The sequence below is a fragment of the Mustela erminea genome, chromosome 5 (genome assembly GCF_009829155.1).
Source record: "Mustela erminea isolate mMusErm1 chromosome 5, mMusErm1.Pri, whole genome shotgun sequence".
NCBI lineage: Eukaryota > Metazoa > Chordata > Mammalia > Carnivora > Mustelidae > Mustela > Mustela erminea.
Window position 1 is genome coordinate 18465688 of NC_045618.1, and position 18229 is coordinate 18483916.

Here is an 18229-nt window from a genome sequence, read left to right on the forward strand (position 1 = left end):
AGACAAAAGGGGGTTGGGTGTCACAGAAGCTTGGTCAAGGAAAGGCAGATGCATTGGGCAGGTCAAAATCAGGTCTCGGGGACATCTAGCCGCTGAGCAGATCGTCTCCCTGCCCAGAGCACTTAGCAAATGGCACAGCAGTGCCCACGGACAAGGCTCGGTAGACGGGAGCCAGGCTGCCCATAGGTACTCTGTGCATGGTGAGATCCTGGTGACCAGAGAGGATGCCTCCCAAGGCCTGGTTCCCAGTTGCCTCAGGAGACCAGTGTGGGAGATGCATTAGGGGCAGAAGAGGCCTCGGGCGTTAGCAGGTACACTGGGCTGGGTCCCGCAGCATCCAGAACCTCCACAAACAGTGGTCTTCCTCAGTGGGCTCCCTCGAGCGAGGCAAATTAGCAGACAGCCACAGAGTGCTAAGGCGGGTGGCCCTGGGGCCCAAAGACACCCCGTTTCCCTTTCAGGTGGACGTGAGTAACATAGAAGTGACCCCCCGCTGGACACGAGAGACCACAGTCATCTTCCCCGTGGGGACAGAAGCATCCGCACATGGCACCCCTGACCCTGGTGCCTGGAGAAATGGGGGCAGCGGGAAGGCCTGGGTGGCTGGTGGGAGCTTTCAGGGCTCTGCTGGGGACGGACACCAAGTCCCCGGGGAAAAGGGCAAGGAGCAGGCTGAGTTTGACAAAACGGTGCAGCTACAGAGGATGGTAGACCAAAGGTCGGTGATTTCAGATGAAAAGAAAGTGGCCCTCCTCTATCTAGACAATCAGGAGGAGGACAGTGAGGGACACTGGTTTTGATCAATATTTCCTTTTCAGTGGTGTTTGGTAACATGGCAACACACAGAGGCCTTTACTAATTAGAAGGAGGGAGGCTCACTCTTTATGAAGACGCCCCCTTTTTCTTTCGCCAGAGTGCTCCGGGCGATGTCAATTTACATTGTCATCTGTAAAGGTTTCAAATTAATTCACGCCTTTAAAGGCATTGGAATTTTATTTTTGAGTTGGAACTTTGACAGAAATATTTTTTATCATTTTAGTCTTCAAAGTTCCTTTTCCTGGAGTTTTCTCTCCACTCCTAGAGGCAGTTTCTACCAGTTCTGCTCCTGGTCACAGAAATGCCTCACGTGTGTATAAAATCATAATTAACTATCCATAGGTCAGATGCCTATATGGTGACAAAATCCAAGTAATATATTTACGAGTCAATCTTATTTGCATGTGCTCATATGAAGTAATAAGACTAGCATCGGAAAGGAAAAATGTATGCATTTTTCTAAGTCTTCTCGAAAAGAAATCCTAGGAAGGAAGCAGCTTGCTTCCATTAAGGAAAAAAAAAAGGCTCTAAATGATTTTTATCTTTAGGAAAAAGTTAAATTCACTATAAGACATGAATGAATTGCTTTCTATGTGCAGAGCTTTATAAAAAAAAATATATATAGTGTTTTATTTATGGAGAGGATGGCCTCAGCCTAATGTGGTATTTCAAGTCCCTCATATACCTGCTATGTGTGCACAGGTCCCAGAACCCTGCACTGGGCCCGCGTGTGCAGGGTAAATGATCCTTGGAACTAGCTTCGGGTACTTCCTTGCAGCACTAGGTGGTTAAGTAGTACGTGGTCTAAATAGCCTTTTTTGTTACAACCCAAGTTCTGGAGCTTCTCTGCACCTTAGCCCTCAGCACCTTCACATTGAATTTCCCTGGTGGGAGGCAGATCCAAACACCATAAAGAGACCATTGATTCTCGGACAAGAACTTGGCTTCCCAGATGGTCGTGCAGTGACCCCGGGAGCACAGGGCGGACGGTGCCCCCCAAACAAGCCCTTTGAGCCCACCGTGGAAAGGTCCGAGGTCTTTGTGAACTCAGAGCCTTGGGGATGGAGAACAAGCATTGGCCTCGAGGAAGTTTTTGAGCTTTTAACAGAAATCGTTACCATTGGGGTCGTTTGCTCAGGGGAGAGAATACTAACGTTGAAGAGAAGATGATGTTTGGGGGGAAGGAGCTGGGCCCCTGTCTGGCTGTCCGGCACTGAAGCATCCAGGAGGGGTCCCTGGAGGAAGGCCAAGGCCCTACCCACCCCGGGCCATAGGATGCCGACCTTCAAGTCTATATCGCAGAGTGTAAGATACTAGAGAGAGGGTGCTTTTATTTTACATAAGGGCATTACTTTTAAGGCTTCCATCTGCAAAGGTCTGGCCTCACGCAAAGATAGTATCTCTCACAGCATAGCATTATTTTAATCCAAGCTTGTTCCTGGCATGTCAAGTTGAAGCTGTATTTCCTCTAACACAGAAGCTAGAGCTGTGGGTAGTGAGCTGAGGAATAACGATTCGAAGTGACAGCAGCCTCAAGTAGGTTATGGTGATGGGGGTGGTGGTTATGGCACGAGGAGTTGGCGGGGGGGGGTGTCACACAGTGTGGCTCTGTGGCCCCCAAGACCTCCATCTCCTCAGCCCCCAGAAATGGCAACAGCCGATAGTCCAGGGAGAGCGTATTTTCTTAATAAGTGGAGGTGGGAGGCAGCAAAGCTTTCAGGATGATCTGACAAACACCGAATACGGGGGTAGACAAAGTTGACTTGCCCATTTGAACCGTCACTGTCGGCCAGATGAGCTAGTACCTGTCACAAACTGGTCCAGAGGCGACAGCTTTGCAAACAGAGGCTCCTTATTTCTAGTACAGAGACGGGCTGATTTTGTTAGCAGTAGTAGGTGATGGTGTCTGTAGAAGTAGAAAGGTATAGAAATCACCTTGATTTGTTGGTCAAAGGGACAGCCTATGGGTTTGATGTCCATACAGACTGAAGATGGGGAGAGTCTCTTCTGTGAGTCAGAGTGGGCTTAGTTTGATGGCCCTCCCCCGCCTTGTGATCTGGTAAATGCGTACTAACGAGGACAGATGATTCCTATCACGACCCACCTCTATTTGGAAAATATCCGAGGCCTTCATTTATATCTCCATGTTAGAACGCGCATCTGCTGGGAGGGCTCGCGGATGCGGACTCCCGAGAGCAGGGCAGGCCTCCACACTGTGCAGATCAGCCCCATAGCTCCGGGTCCTTTAAAACCAGTCGCTCTGGAGGCAACAGAAATCAGCTCTGGGGGAGGGACAGAACCAGTATTTACCATTGTGGACACAGAACAGTATTAAGAGAATGCTTTTCACCCTCCCGCGGGCGGTTGCGATATTGTATCGTTTCGGATGTATATTGAGGATGGAATCATCAAAAAAGCTGATCTTTCTAAGCTCCTGTTCCCTACAGAGGGAGATGTCACAAGAATGTATAAAAATAAAAATCGGAGGGAAAAAACAAACCCCACCTTGTTCCTGGAGAGAATGAATGTTTTCTAGTAGCTATTTTTGTGGTTTCTATGTAAACTCGAATTAAAATATATGTGTTTACATGCATGGTTTTTTTTTTTTTTTTTTTTAAGTAGTGGCACAGATTCACTGGGGAGACTCTGTCTGAGAAGGTCCAGTCCCTTACCTGAATTAGAACTTGGCATTGTTCACACAGAACTAGAAAGCATGGCAGACAGAGCAAAACCCAGATGGCTTGTATCCAAATACAGACGGACAGTCTGTGGTAAGAATGTGGTCATCCCAGCCTGGAAGGCTAGTGCCGTAGGGTGACCACCATCCCACTGTTGCCTGGGATGGAGGTGTCTCCCAGGACATAGGACATTCAGTGCTAAAACCAGGACAGCCCGAGGCACACCAGCATGGTTGGTTCACCCAGTGAACCCAGTGTAGACTGGAGAGGTTAGTAAATCATGGCTGTTTCTTAGATGCTTGAAAAACTTGCAACTGTTTGAGACACAGAAGAGTTTTTAGATACACTTACCTGTGTATAACTTTTTACCACGAAGACCACAAATATCTATAGTCTTCCTCTCCTGCTGAAGTTAACACATTTAATAGACAAGAGATGTTTGGGCGGGCCATTCCTAAATTCATTCTTTCCTGGGGTAGGGATGCTATTATTTAAAACGCATTTTAGTTTCTATGACCCCAAGATTTTATCCTCCAAGAAAGGCAGAAAGGAAGAAGTCCCATAAGAATTCACTGTTTTTCCCCCAGAAGCCCAGCATGGACTCCTGTGTGCCCAGGCTGTGGCCACAGCATAGACTGGGAGGCTCTCACAATGGACATTTATTTCTCCCAGTTCTGGGGGCCGGAAGTTGAAGATCAAGGTGCTGGTGGATTCGGTGCCGGTTGTGGTTGTCTGTCCGCTTTGCCCGATGGTCATCTTGTGGGGTCTTAACGTGGTGGAGACAGTGATCATGTCTCGTGTCCCTTTTGATCAGGGCACTAATCCCATCCATGGGGCTCTACTCTCACATATTCATCACCTCCCAGAGGCCCCCCATTTTCACACTGAGAGTTAGGGCATCATCAGGAATTTTGGACGTACACGTTCAGTCCCTGGCCAACTCCAGTGTGGTATATATTCAAAATGCCTAGTCCACCATCCACGTTGAAACCATGTCTTCAATCAGATGGGACACTTGGTGAGGGGTGACCACGCCTCGTGACTTCATCCCACCGCAGGTCTGTCTGGGTGAATGGGTACCAGTAGGGGTGGCTGGGGTGGGCAGCTGTCACAATTTCCAAAGGGGACTGGGGACCCTGCCTCTCTCTCTGCCCTGTCATGACCTTTTGGGTTTATTTCCCCCCATCAATTCTTGAGGCAGCATCCTGCACAATTGGAACCAGAGTGGCTCTGGGTTTCCCACTGGGTGCTGGAGAGGATGGGGGTCTGGGCCACATCCCGCTGCCATCTTAGCCACTGGCCCAGCTGGGCCACGGTCCATGGGATGAGGGTGGGAAGGAGCAGGAACAGCGCCGCCCACAGCCCATTCCCACCCACTGCCTACTCTGCCCTCTATCCAGCACTGGCTCTCATTGCTGACGGTGTGAAGGGAAGTGCTCAAAATTTCCCACTCTGCTCTTCCATTCTCGAGTGGTGATGGCTTCCCCCAGCCCCCGCAGGAGACTGAAGACCACTGTGGGACACGAGCGCTTGTCCCACTCCATCCTCCCCACCTCACATGTTGAACCCAGAGAAAGCCAGGGGAGCAGGGGGCCAAGGGCTGCACCGACTTGGAAAAAAAAAAAAAAATCTCCAGAGGGCAGCCATGTTTCTTCTGCCCGGAGTAGAGACCAGGGAGTCAGTGGCCCTCCCCCGCAGCCTCTCCAGGCCAGCCTCACTCCTGCTCAGCTGCCCTCACTCCCTTACCCTGCCTCTCCTGACCTCTAGCCCATTTACCACCATTCACTCCCTGCCTCGCTTTACTGGGCTCTTTCCCTCTGTTACCAATCTCACCATTATGTTTAGTGCTGCGTGCATGTTGGGGGAGCAAGATCTGAGGGGACAGGGACATTGTGTCTTGGTTACTATTGTGTCCCCAGCTCTCAACGGATGTTCAGCCCCATTTGGTGAATGACTGCACAAGTAAAGAGAAGCTTCCTCCTGCCCCTCTCTAGGCTCCAAACAACTCTGAGGCAGGCTTCATTTTCAAAACATCAACCCCAGCACTTCCAAGATTCCTCTCATTAGCATTTTATTTTCAATCCCTATTATCTTCCTGTAAGAAGGGGGGCTTTTTCCAGAATTTTATTGCTCCAAATCTGACTCCAGGTCTAGGCCAGGGGCTCTCTATGCACAGGTGCCGTACCCTGTATTCACACACCAGAGGTTGTCAACTTGTGAAGAGAGGTTTTGCAGCCCCAGTAGCGCTGATGGGTAAAAAATTTTGTTGGCAAGAAAAACCAGTTGGGCGGTAAAAAAAGAAAAATTCTTTATAGAAGCACCAGATCACTCCCAAGGGTGTCCACAGTCAAAATGTGGCCCGCAGGAAATCCGCAATATCTGGGGCCTGCGGGAGCAAACAGCCCTGACAGTCTGTCCAATTCCATCTTCCTGCTGGAGAGGTTGATAGGTCACCTCAGTGTCAGCGCCCGAGCGTGACCAAAGCTCTCTCTGCGGGGAGGGGAGTTGGGGGGAGCGGTGGTCTCAGTCTGCCATGTTGGGCCTGGCCTTCCCCAGCACAGTGTGCTGGGCCACGCCCGTGTAGAACGCTGGTTTGGCTTTTGGGGCCTGCCTGGACTTCACCGCCACCTCTGGGGTCCTGCAAAGGAGCAGAAGGTGAGGTGAGTGTGGTGTCCCTCAGACCTCCTCACGGTTCCCCCACCAGGCCCAGCCCTTGCCGCGGTGAAGGGGAGCCTCGCAGCTGCTGAGCTACAAGTCCTCAAGGGGCCTGGGGAGGGATGATAGAAGAGAATCCTGGCACGGGATTTTTTTTCTCCTGCTTTCTAATTCCTCACGACCACTGTCACTGTGCTGAGAGAATCAGCCCTTGGCTGGCTCAGTGAGCGGAACACAGGCAGAGAGTTTGGGACTGGAGGACTTGCTGGCTCAGGGCTAAAGGGGTCCCTGGCTCAGGGGGTCAGCCTGGAGACAGTGCCCCCTGCTGGCTGCCTCCCCGTCTTCCATGCTCTCAGGATCTTTCCTTGGCAATCTGCCCACCGGCTCTGAGCGACCCAGGCTCTGTGAGGGTGCGGCCTGTTCCCTGCTCACAGGCTGAGAAAGACTTGGGATCAGCCTTCATGGAGAAGTCAGAGGGCTTTCAGTGCGGCACCCCCTCCCTCAACCCTGACAGGCACCCTGAGAATGAAGGGAAGCCAAAGAAGGCCGCTAGCAGGCCAACCTACAGCACACTGTGCCTTTGTCTTCCGGCAGGGGAGCAGATGGGCAGGCGCTGATCTCCAGGAGGGAGAATCCTAGTATGTGTTTCTGACATGATTCAAGAGCTAATTTCTTCTTAGTATCTGGGCAAGGGAGCTATTTTACAGCTGGGTTTTCAAAGGAACCACGGGTCCTGCCCAGTTGGTGAGTTACGGGAAGTCAGTTAGTAAAACTTTCCACGGAAAGCTCTACAGACCCTTATAGAACCAGCTTCCTTTGAGATCAGAATGGCAAAGGAAACAGTGTAAGTGGAAACAAACTCACTTGGACAGGACGTCCACCGTCTGCTGGGTGGCCAGAGTCCTCTTGTCCTGCGCTCCGTACAAGAGGGTCTGAATCTGAAGACACTGCAGGACACCAAGTAGTAATCATGAGGTCATACAAGTGCCACTGCAAGCGTTTTGCAGGAAAAACAAGTCTCTCTTGAATGGAATAAAGACCCATGCCTCACCTTCAATTTGGATCCTCTGAGGGATCTAGGAAACACATGTAAAGTTTTAACACTATTTCACAGAACTCCCTGGGACAAGCTGTATGCAAACTATGTTTATAATCATTTTAGAAAATAAGGTAACAGCATTGTTATTGACTGGGGATGGCCTCTAGTTTGCATTTTAAAATGAGCCTTGGGGCGCCTGGGTGGTTCAGTGGGTTAAGCCCCTGCCTTCAGCTCAGGTGATGATCTCAGGGTCCTGGGATCGAGTCCCACATTGGGTTCTCTGCACAGTGGGGAGCCTGCCTCCGCCCACCCCGCTCACCTGCCTCTCTGCCTACTTGTGATCTCTGTCTGTCGAATAAATAAAGAAAAGATCTTTAAAAAAAATAAATAAAATGAGGCTTATAATAGCCTAGAAAAGTTTTTTAATGCTTTTGCTTATTGTTGTTGTTAAAAAATGCTTTATCTTACATGCGATTTTTATATTCATTACTATACAATAATTTCTTAGCAGTTAACTGTTCAGCCTATGTCTTTACCCAGGGCTAGCTCTGGCTTGACTTCTCCCCTCTCCATACTGGGTTGCCATTTGGTTGCCTGGACCAGGCAAGGGAAAACTCAAGGAAAGGATAAAGATGAAAGTTTTGCTCCCAAATGGCCAAAACCCAAAAATGGTTTTCATCCAGAGATAGAAAAATAGATCTATAGGACACAGAAGAGGATCCAACACTTGAGAGATGACAGAAGTGGCCCTGAAGGATCTAGGGGCAAGAACTGAACTGGAAAATAAGTGGAACTTCCGGATGAAAGCATCAAAGATTTATCTTTATCATCTTGAGGCATGGAAGTATTTCTTAAACAAGACCCAGACAAACCAAAAGTAGAAGACTGATAAAATTTAACTGTATTAAAATTCAAAACATCTATGCACCAAAATTCACCTTAGGCAAAGCACAAAGAGGGAAAGGACAAAAGACAATGAGGGAAAATACTCGCACAATACTGAGAAGGGATTAGTATTAAGAACACACAAAGAATTCCTATAAGGTATAGGAAAAGCAACCTACCAATAGGAAATAATCAAGACATAAACATATCATTCAAACAAGTTGAAAACTAAGTGGCTAATAAACACACCTAAGCTCACTAGTATTCAGAAGCGCAAACTAAAACTTCAATGAGGTTGTCCCTTCATCTATTACATTGCAAAAGTCCTAGCCTGATCATGATAATACCAAGCTCTGTCAAAGGTATTAAGCAAGAAAAACTTTTTTTAAAATTGATTGTGGGTGTTGAAATTGGTATGACCACTTTTTAGAACAACTTGGCAATATTTAGTAGTGGATAGGTAAATTGTGACATAGATGTACTGTATTCGTGAAGTATCATATAGATTTTTGATGTGCTTGTATGTGTCCACATGTAGATGAATCTCATGATCATAGACCAAAAAAAGCAAACTACAGATGAATGCATGATATATTGTATATTATTAGAATATATATTATGTATATCGTTTATATGAAGCTTAAGAAACATGTAAAGCAAGGCCATAGTAAAATAATTAAGAAAACATGGGAATGATATCAAATTTAGGACAGTGGTCATCTGGAAGTGGGGTGGGGAAAGGGAAGAGTGGGGACTTCAACTGTAGGGTCATGTCTTATTGCTTTTGTTGAATTAATGAGCTCAAAGGTGTTTGTTACATTCTTCATGCTTTTCTGCATATCTGAAATATTTGATATTTTTAAAATATTAAATTGGTTTTTCTACATGGTAACAGCTTGAGTCAAAAAAAAGTGTGAGGGTTTGAGGACTTTGTACTGAAGACTGTTTATTCGTTCTGATCTGCCAACCGTTTTTAGGTCTTCGAGAAAATTCAAATGCAAGCAGCCAAAATGCTTTGTCTTTGTAAGATGTGGAAAATATCAAAACCGTCTGAATGTTTGGTTCAATCTGAGGAACTGAGAAAGTGGTTCTGGAGTCTGAGAACCGGGCTGTCTTCTGGAGGAAAGAAATATTATTAGACGAAGCTATGACAGGGTTCTCTTTTAAAATAACAGATCGTCATTCTGTTGGCTGAATTATGTAACACCAGGAATTAGCATCCTGGTTCTGTTATTCCATTTAGCAGATGATCCAAATTCTCCAAAATCCACCCCCTCCATCCAGCAAGCCCCAACCATTCTGAATCTGCACTGGGGCCATGGCCAGGTCCAGCCTAGGCAATGTGCTGCTCACTCCACAGGGTTCAGCCAACACTGCTTTAATTCACAGATAACCTGTGAACTTGGGAAATGCAGGAACCTGAGAAAGTTCTGTACTGCTTTTGGGGATGGGTTTCATCGACACCCACGACACTTGATGGGAACATTTCCAGCCCTCCTCTCCTCCGTGGCTCCCCGCTGTTGGAAGCCTGGGGGCGTCTCCACGCAGGGCCCCGGCAGAGACTGTGCTCAGGAAGGGATTGTAAGCAGGAAGCAAGCAAGCTTTCCCCTCCCTCTGGCTTGGCAGTAAGAGGCCTCCATCCAGGGCTAACATTTTTGCCAGAATGGACTTCATTTTCTCCTATGTGGCCAGAAATACCTTAACTCAGTGTAAAAGATCAGGTCTAATTTTAAACCCACCCGACTCCTCTGTTCACATATTTATGAGTGCCCCCGATGTAACTCATTTTGAGATGAGCGGATGTCAACATGCCTTGGTGCTAACTCGTTTACTGTGACATTAGAATTTTACTGACATTATAATAATTATTTGAGACAGTCTGAGGTCTCCATTTACCCTGCCTTAACAGATGGCCTCCAAAATCCAAAAGTCAGGAGGAATTTCCATCCTACCCCTTTGGTTCCCGAGGTTTCTCCCTGGCCCCTCATCCCTAGGGAAAGACATCCTACTAGCTAAATAGTCACAGATTCCTGGGAACAATGACATGGCAATTGACAGAGCTTAGACAAATTCTCACTGGTTTAACCTGCGACCTCCATTCTAGACCTTGGGTTCTGATCCTTTTTCCCGGGGAAAATGTTTGTAGAGAGACTAGAGGTAGGAGAGAGGGTCATAATCAATACTCAAGCCCAAGAGAGGTGAGCCCCCCATCCCCATCCCTACTCCCTAGACCCCCAGTAGTCAAGACTCTTCTCTTCCTGGCATTAATAGATTTTTATAAAGGCTACTTATCCTCATTAAGAAGATCTGCTACAAATTCTAGCTGAAGTAAGAGATGTAAAGTGTTGCCAACTAAGAGAGGGAAATGGGTCCTCAGCCCCTGCCTAATCTCCTTTACAAGGACAGCTCCCACCGACACCAAACCAGGCGCCACGTCAGGAAAGAATCATTCACCCATGAGCTGGAATAGTCTCCAAGAGCTACCTTTTTAGAAGAGTGAAATAACCCCTCTCCGACCCTTGCTAGAAAATGTTTATATAACCACATATTTATCTAAGAAACGTAAATTCAATTTCTCAATGTTGTGCTCCCCTTAGCTAAATTTGTTTAAGCATTTTTGTGTGAAATAGGTGTTTCGATTCTTTTGTTAAAAAGATAGACATCGACAGAGACCAGGTCAATAGGTTGTTCACTAAACCTACTGGGAGCCACGCATTGTAAATACCCCTCTGAACTCAGACTATATGGAGCCCAAAGACACGGCTGGACGAAAGGGCTCCAGGGATCCATCAGCTACCGAAACCTCCAGCAAGGGAGCTTCCTGGTGGGTGCAGCATGATAAACCTTTGCCCTCCGAAGGCAGGCAAGTTCAGTAGTTGCAAGAGTGCTGTTGGCTAAGTGCTACTTCGCTTAGTCATTCCTGGTTGCCGAGGTCGTTTAGAAACAACCTTAAGCATTTGATGTGGAATTGAAAAAAAGTCTTTTTGAAGTGACTGAGTTTGGAGAGCTAGGTTCCTAAGGGGCCCCTGAGACAAAGCAGCTGGGATAGGAGCCATCGGTTGGTGTCTTCCTAGCTCTGGTCTACCTCTGGGCCCCGGAGCTCGTGCCCTTCCCAGTGTGGTTGGGGTGGGGGGGTGGCTTGGCAGGGGCAGGTCTGGCATGGAGGTTAGCTGACTCAGTCTACTTGGGCTTCAGAAAACCCCAACAGCGAACTACCTTAACTCACAAAGAAGCCTATCTCCTGGTTTGGGCCAGAATCTCTGTTTACCTATTTATGAGCACCTCTGAAGCAACTCATTTGTCCTGACCGTCTGCAAGGCCATTCCTTTATTTCCCAGCAGAACTGGATTGCGGGGGTGCTTAGCCCTCCCTTCCTCCATCAACCTCCAGCCTTAAGTCCTAGAAGCTGCCTCACCCTTCTTATCAGGGAACGTCAGACAATGGAATCGCTGATGGGACATGTCCTCCTCATTAAGAGAGGCCAGGCAGCAAGGCCATCAGCTGAAGAGCCAGCTGCAAGGCCACGTGGCTCAGTTATGGAAAAGTGACAGACTTTGTCCCGCCTGGTAAGGGTCCATGCCAAGCCTGTCATGCTAACACATGTGTTTTGTCTTTATATGAAATGAAGAACAAAGCCAGGGAAAGGTACGTTTGTAAAGAACGACTCTCGTGATATGAAGTCAATACTCCTCTTAACACGTTATCCGTCATAGGAGATATTCCCTGCCTGTGGCGGAGAATTACCCAGAAACTCACGACCTGTGCCCTGTGTTCATGTCAGTTCTCAAGGCTGGTATTAAGAAAAAAAAGATATCAGAACCCAAAACATGTGGAAGGGCGAAAGGTCTTCAAGGCTTAGAAAAACACAAATAGGCTTTCACGGACGAATCTTTACCAGGCAGGCAGAAGTGATTTACTCAAATGATGACCTTAGGAGAACCGAAAGGACAAACCGGAACACAATTCCCCAGCTGGCATTTTTCCTGCAGAAACAGGGGTACACCCGAGCCCTACCCGGGAACCAGCCTTGCCCTCACTGGGCCCGCATCATCCTCCATGGCCGCTCGTTCCTGTGGCAGGTGTTTGCCGAGCTCCCGCCATCTGCCACCCTGTGTCCCCCTCAGTGACACAGCAGAGAGGGGCAGGCTGAAGGTGACATGTGAGTTGAGACCTGCAAGATGGTGGGGAGTCAGCCCTGTGAAGGGCTGTCGGGGGGTGGGGGTTCCCAGGAAGGAGGGCTGGGAAGTGTTTGAGGAAGGATACTGATTCCCCTTCTCTGTTCTTCTCTCCTTCTCTCTCTCTCTCTCTCTCAGGTACACACACACACACACATACTCACACACGCACACATCATGCAAGCACACCCCCCTGCAGCTCCCTGACCCGGAGACCCACTAATTCTGAGCCCCACCTGCTGCACAGGTGGGCAGGAAGCCTCCCATGACACAAGGACAGCTAAAGTGGGACCAGGGGCCCCAGGACCAGGGACGAGGGAGATGAGGAAGAAAGGGGGGGCCCATGGACTGCCACTCACACAGCTGCCAAGGGTGGACCCCATCCGCAAAGCTCTCCGTGAGTGTCCACTGAGTGCCCCCCTAGGAAGTGTTCACGGCATCCTCGTCTCCCTCACTCCTCACCTCCGAGCTGCCATGTGCCGTGGCTTCTACATCCTTATCGACATCCCTCGACTCCCCCACGACTTTGCTCCATCCCCTGGCCACTGTCTTGGAGCAAGCTACCATCATCTTTCTCCAGGACAGCTGCAACACAAATATTTGAGGACAAACGTGTCAGCGGGACTCGCTAGCATGGGGGGTCCGGCTGCGCACCCACGTGTCAGGCAAGGCAGCCAGCTTTTTGTACAGAAGCCGGACTTGCCCGTTTCAGCGCCAGAGAGAGCAAGAGGTTGGACCCTCTTCAAGCTAACCCCTTTGGGCTGACTTTTCGGGGCTGGTTTCCCTCTTGATGTGGAGCTCAGCCATGTCACCTGGGTCCTTCCTGAACCGGTGTGGTCACACCAGCCATTTCTTTTTTAAATATATTTTTAAAATATTTTATTTACTTATTTGTCATAGAGAGAGAGCAACAGGCAGAGGGAGAAGCAGGCTCCCCACTGAGCAAGAAGCCCAACGCGGGACTCGATCCCAGCACCCCAGGATCATGACCTGAGCCAGAGGCAGACGCTTCACCAACTGAGCCACCCAGGTGCCCCTCACATCAGCTACTCGTGACCATCACTCTTTCCACTTGTTTAAGGTCACGCTGAATTTCCATGGGAGAGTTTGCCTTTCCCTCCATCGCTGGCCATACACCCATAAACTCGGCATCCTCTAGTTGTCCCTCCTCTAGTGGGGCTCTGACAGTTCGCTAGAACCCCCAATTCTGCGCCCTCCAGACTCCGAGGCCAGTTTAGGGAGTTTGAAGACACTAAGCATCCCACAAGCAATAGTTCTCCTAACTGAGGTGCTTTCCACAGCAAACGTAGCCTTGAGTGGGGCTGTCCATGTTTTCTAAGGGACAGCAACGGTGGAGGGGTGCTGTGCGTGGACTGTCCTCATGGGGCCCCTTCCTGGCAGCTGGTGGACTTCTCTCATTCCCACCTAGCCTACAGCCTGCAAGGGAGGCTCCACCTTTCCCCCACATAAGGTCAAAACCGGATGACCTTGATCTCTTCCACCATCGGCTCCCACGGTTATACCGCATCAACTGACTTATAAACAGCTTGGACAAAGGAGTGCTTGGAACGTCTTCCAGCGTGCTTCTCAACCCAAGAACAGGAATTTTTTTTTTTTTTTTTTTTGGAACAGGATTTTTTTGATGTGAAATTCACGGCATGACCTTCCTCTCTTCCCAAAAAGGACTGGAGGGGACCTGCCACAGCCCGGCGATGGGTTTAGTCAGTGACCGTTAGGAAAGTCAGGATCAAGGACAAATAAACAAGACCACACCTGAAAACAGTGTGGCTAACACGGGGCTGTGTGGGGACTCCAAAAGTGCTCTGGATTTCCTGGTATCCGGGGCAACCAGGAAAACACCACACAGGCTAAAGGGAAAGTAAAACTCGGTGGTCTGCGGACGGAATGACAGTGCGTGAATTATGTATAAAAGACAGCTGTCAACCAGAAAGTTCTGGGTGCTTGGCCGGCTGGAGGAATGGCTGATCTTAATCCATGACCACACAAGACCCTTCCAGGGATGGCTTTCTCATCTACAACCTACGAGTAAAAACCATTTTCCTCCACCTTTCTTCAATTGATTCATCATAGTGGGACAGGGGTCACGTAACATCGCGTTATTCTTTTATGGAAATGTTTACTGTTGGGAGCTGTGAGGTGGTCAGGCAGTGGACTGACCCCTGATGAGGACAGTACTCACTAGGGGACTGGCTACCCCAACTTCACCCTGTCCCTGGGTCCAGGGTGAGTCCTGAGAGACTACTGACCTGGGAGACAGTCTTTAGGAATGCTTTTTTTTTTTTTCCCTAAAGATTTTATTTATTTGACAGAGATCACAAGTAGGCAGAGAGGCAGGCAGAGAGAGAGAGAGGAGGAAGCAGGCTCCCCGCTGAGCAGAGAGCCGGATGCGGGGCTCGATCCCAGGACCCTGGGATCACGACCCGAGCCGAAGGCAGAGGCTTTAACCCACTGAGCCACCCAGGCGCCCCAGGAATGCTTTTTTTGCAGCTTTTCACCGGGGTGAAAATGATGGCAGTGACACCCATCCTAGAATCAAACCAGGGCTCTATGTTGCAAAAGCGCTTAGAACTTTTGCTGTGGAAATTTCCACCTGGAGCCAACAGATTTCTCCCTTTGCACCCTGCAGGCAGATGCCTTTGAAAAACAGATCAATAATATGGTTTTCCTCTCGGTAATTTAATCCCACGGTCTGCTTTGTTTCTCTTGCCTTCCTGTTTTGTCCAGGCCCACAGGACCGTGCCCAGGGCCATTCAGCCCAGGAGGGCACATCTGGAAAAGCCAGTGTTCACTGGATTCCTGTTCCAGAGTTGACAATGTGGGGGACACAGCTGTTGTTGTGATAAAAAGGAGAGAAGCTCTCGGCCGGGAGGTTTAGAAACCTGTCGCCGGCTCCACAGAGCCCAGTGCCAAGTACGGCAACTGGGAAAGCCAGGCTCAGCAGCGGGCAGATGTGCAGGGCGTGTTTCATGTCTTGTGTCCATGCCCCAGCGTTCACAGCGTGGCCAGTCCTGTCCTCAGATGGGCATAAGCAGGGGAGGGGCAGTGAGGACTGCGTGGACCACAGCCCACGTGACCAACAGACACAAGTTTCAACCCTTTCTTCCCGCGTTCTGGCAGATGGCCCGATAGCTTTAAAATGTCAAAGTCATGGTGTTCGGGACTGATGGTTAATGAGGCCAGACTGAAGGGAGAAAATGTCACTGACGTCCAGGGAAGCCTTCGGGAGCGATGAAACCTGACAGTGTCTCGAGGCTGACCTGATCTTAAGCCCTGTGGGTGGGCATGGGGCCCAGAGCAGTGATCTCAACCTTCTTCCAGAAGCTAAAATGCAGATCCCTGGGGCCTGGGACCCCTGCCCCAGAGTCAGATGCAGAAAGTCACCCTCATGTAGGGCTTTAAGACCCCATGCTTGGTGAACCTTACTTAAGATGAGCTGCCCATGTACAACTCACTTGTTTCCAGGCAGCCCAGCCCCTTCCCTTGAAGACAGGGCTCCTAAGGTCTGACATACAGGGCTGTGAGGATGAGGGACGACGTGCAAGCCGCTCTGGGCGGCCGCCTGGCCCTGAGTCTGAGGTTGGTCGTGGTACCTGCTCCGCCCCACGGGGGACAGCGGGGTCCTCATGAAGGTTCGTGTGGCTCCTACTCAAGTTTGCCAGCTCCCCCCACTGCTGGGGTCCCTCCCCGGCCCAGAGTTGAGTGACCAGGCTGAACCCTCGGAAGAGGAATCACAGCAGAGGCTCCCAAGGGCAGGCAGTGCCTCGGCCAGGAGAGCTCTGCCCTCTCCTCCTTCCGGGGCTCTGTGGCCCCCTGGGCCCCGCTGGATCCTTTGCTCCTGAAAGCAACCTCCTCCCTGCCCTCCCTTCCATCCATCCCCGGCAAAATGTGGGGGAAAGGAAGTCTGGGCGTTGCTATTACTACCATTTCACAGAGGTTTCTTGTCTTCCTCAAGCCTCTTGCCCTTGATTCTTGGCCCATTCCAGTCCATTCTCCACACGGTCCTCATTATAATTTCTCTCTTTTTTTTAAATCCAAAGTACAAATATAGACCTGTGGTGGCCTGCTTACAACTCCCTTCATGGCTCCTAGCTGCTTAAGGCAACGTTCAGAAAACTTCTTCTGCAAAGGGCCACATGGTAAATATTGCGGGTTTTTGTCTCTACATAGACAAAAATGGAGGCTTACTGTGTAGGCACGTACAGAACAAGAGGGAGAGCAAACTTCCTCGAGTTTGTTTTATCAGTGAAATTACACGTAGGTGTTTTTGGAACCTAGTTTTACTCAGGAGAATAGGTTTCTTTCTTGGTACAGGTTAAGACTTCCTTAGTGAGGGCTCAGTTATAAGTTATTCTTATACCCCAATCGATTTACGATCACTTGTAAAATGATGACAGGTTTTATGACTATCTGTAAACACCATTTTTTTTTAAATTTTATTTATTTATTTGACAGACAGAGATCACATGTAGGCAGAGAGAGAGGGAGAAGCAGGTTCCCCACTGAGCAGAGAGCCTGATGCGGGGCTCGATCCCAGGACCCCGGGATCATGACCTGAGTTGAAGGCAAAGGCTTTAACTCACTGAGCCACCCAGGTGCCCCTGTAAACACCATTTTTAACTTGGCTTGTATCCTTAACTGTAATGAAATAAACACAGACAGAGCACTGGCCATTGTTTGGGACCCCTGCTTAAAGGATCACGTCTCAGTCCCTTAATCTACAAACATGGCTGCTGAGACTTGCCCCCATGTCTTCCCAAGATGATTTCTTGCCAGATAGTCGGCCCTAACTAGTTTTTGCTTCTTAAAGAGGCTTTACTCTCTCACCCCCGAACTTCTTCTTCACCCCATTTCCAACCTGGGAATTCCTGTCTCTGTTGGGCTACACTCTTTTTTAGGACTACTTATCTGTGGACACCTTCCCTAAGCCCCTTTCCTCCCACAGATCTCGGTGTGGACCTGGAGAACTTAGCACATGATACCACAGTTGGGGGTTTACAATCTGTAACTCCCTCATCGGCCTGGAACATTCTCAGGGAGGAAGCTACTGGATGCCTAGTGGACCCATTGCATGTGTTTCAACAACAGGGAGGGGCTCTCTCTGGGACCCTGTCTCAGGTTTTCTGACTATGGGACTGTTTCTTGCACCATCTCCACCCTGGGCCAGCCAGCCACCATGAGGGCGCTATGTTCTTACATCCTACCAAGGCCCTGGCCTCAGCTGATTGATCCAGGGTGAGCACTTCATGTCAGGTCTATAGCCCTTTCCTTAGGATCTTTCAAGCTATGACTGGGAAATGGTGCAGGGGTAGGAAGTAAAACTCTGGAGGGCTGGCAGTCATGATCTCCATCTTGAAGGCAGACGGCCATGACAGGTAGGAGTCTGGGACAGAGATAGCCTTGGAACATTCTCCTGAGGCTTAGCTATCCTACTTTGCTAATCATCTGCCTATTGGCCTTTCCCTGGAAACCATAAGACAAGAGATACCCCTTTATATCTGAGCTGGTTTGACTGTTTTCTGTCAGTGGTAATCCAAAGACTCCTTTTTCTGATCTTGACATTCTCCCCACCGGGTCACTGGTTCCCAGATGTTTTTTTAAGGATAGGAAGTCCTCGTTCAATCAAATCTTGCTGAGAGGCCCGGGGTGAACCAGGAGAAGTGCAGAATAGATCACCCCGCCTGTACCTCTTGGTGCCAAAGCCCCACTCTGCCAACTCCTGACCTTGCAGTCAAGGCTTAGACACTCAAGTCTTTGTAAAAAATAGAAGTAGAGTTATCGACTCTTCAACTCGCGATAGGGCTTAAATAAGTCAATATGTGTAAATCCTTCAGCACAGTTCAGGGGATATAACAATCAGTCAATAAGTATGAGCTCAGAAGTGGAAGATGGAGAAGCCCAGGGCAACCGCCATCTTAGCTTCCCTCCTCCGTCTTCCCTCAATAATGTCTTTGGCACATGTA

The 18229-nt window shown here is 49.2% G+C and overlaps 2 protein-coding genes across 8 annotated transcripts in view; one reads left to right on the top strand and one right to left on the bottom strand.

The window, feature by feature from the left end:
• Nucleotides 1-3403, top strand: part of SYNM (synemin) — a 26992-nt gene extending 23589 nt beyond the window's left edge. For both annotated transcript variants that reach the window (XM_032342168.1, XM_032342170.1), the window contains exon 5: nt 462-3403. In XM_032342168.1, the coding sequence (XP_032198059.1) occupies nt 462-800 (339 nt within the window). In that variant the 3' untranslated portion in view covers nt 801-3403. The remainder of the gene's footprint in view (nt 1-461) is intronic.
• Nucleotides 3376-18229, bottom strand: part of TTC23 (tetratricopeptide repeat domain 23) — a 101722-nt gene continuing 86868 nt past the window's right edge. For 4 of the 6 annotated variants that reach the window (XM_032342173.1, XM_032342172.1, XM_032342174.1 and 1 more), the window contains exons 10-12: nt 12711-12833; nt 7014-7096; nt 3376-6132 (exon numbers count right to left, since the gene is read on the bottom strand). In XM_032342173.1, the coding sequence (XP_032198064.1) occupies nt 6018-6132; nt 7014-7096; nt 12711-12833 (321 nt within the window). In that variant the 3' untranslated portion in view covers nt 3376-6017. Of the gene's footprint in view, nt 6133-7012; nt 7097-12087; nt 12245-12710; nt 12834-18229 lie in introns of those variants that run through there. The other 2 variants (XR_004285612.1, XM_032342175.1) reach the window with 2 other exon arrangements.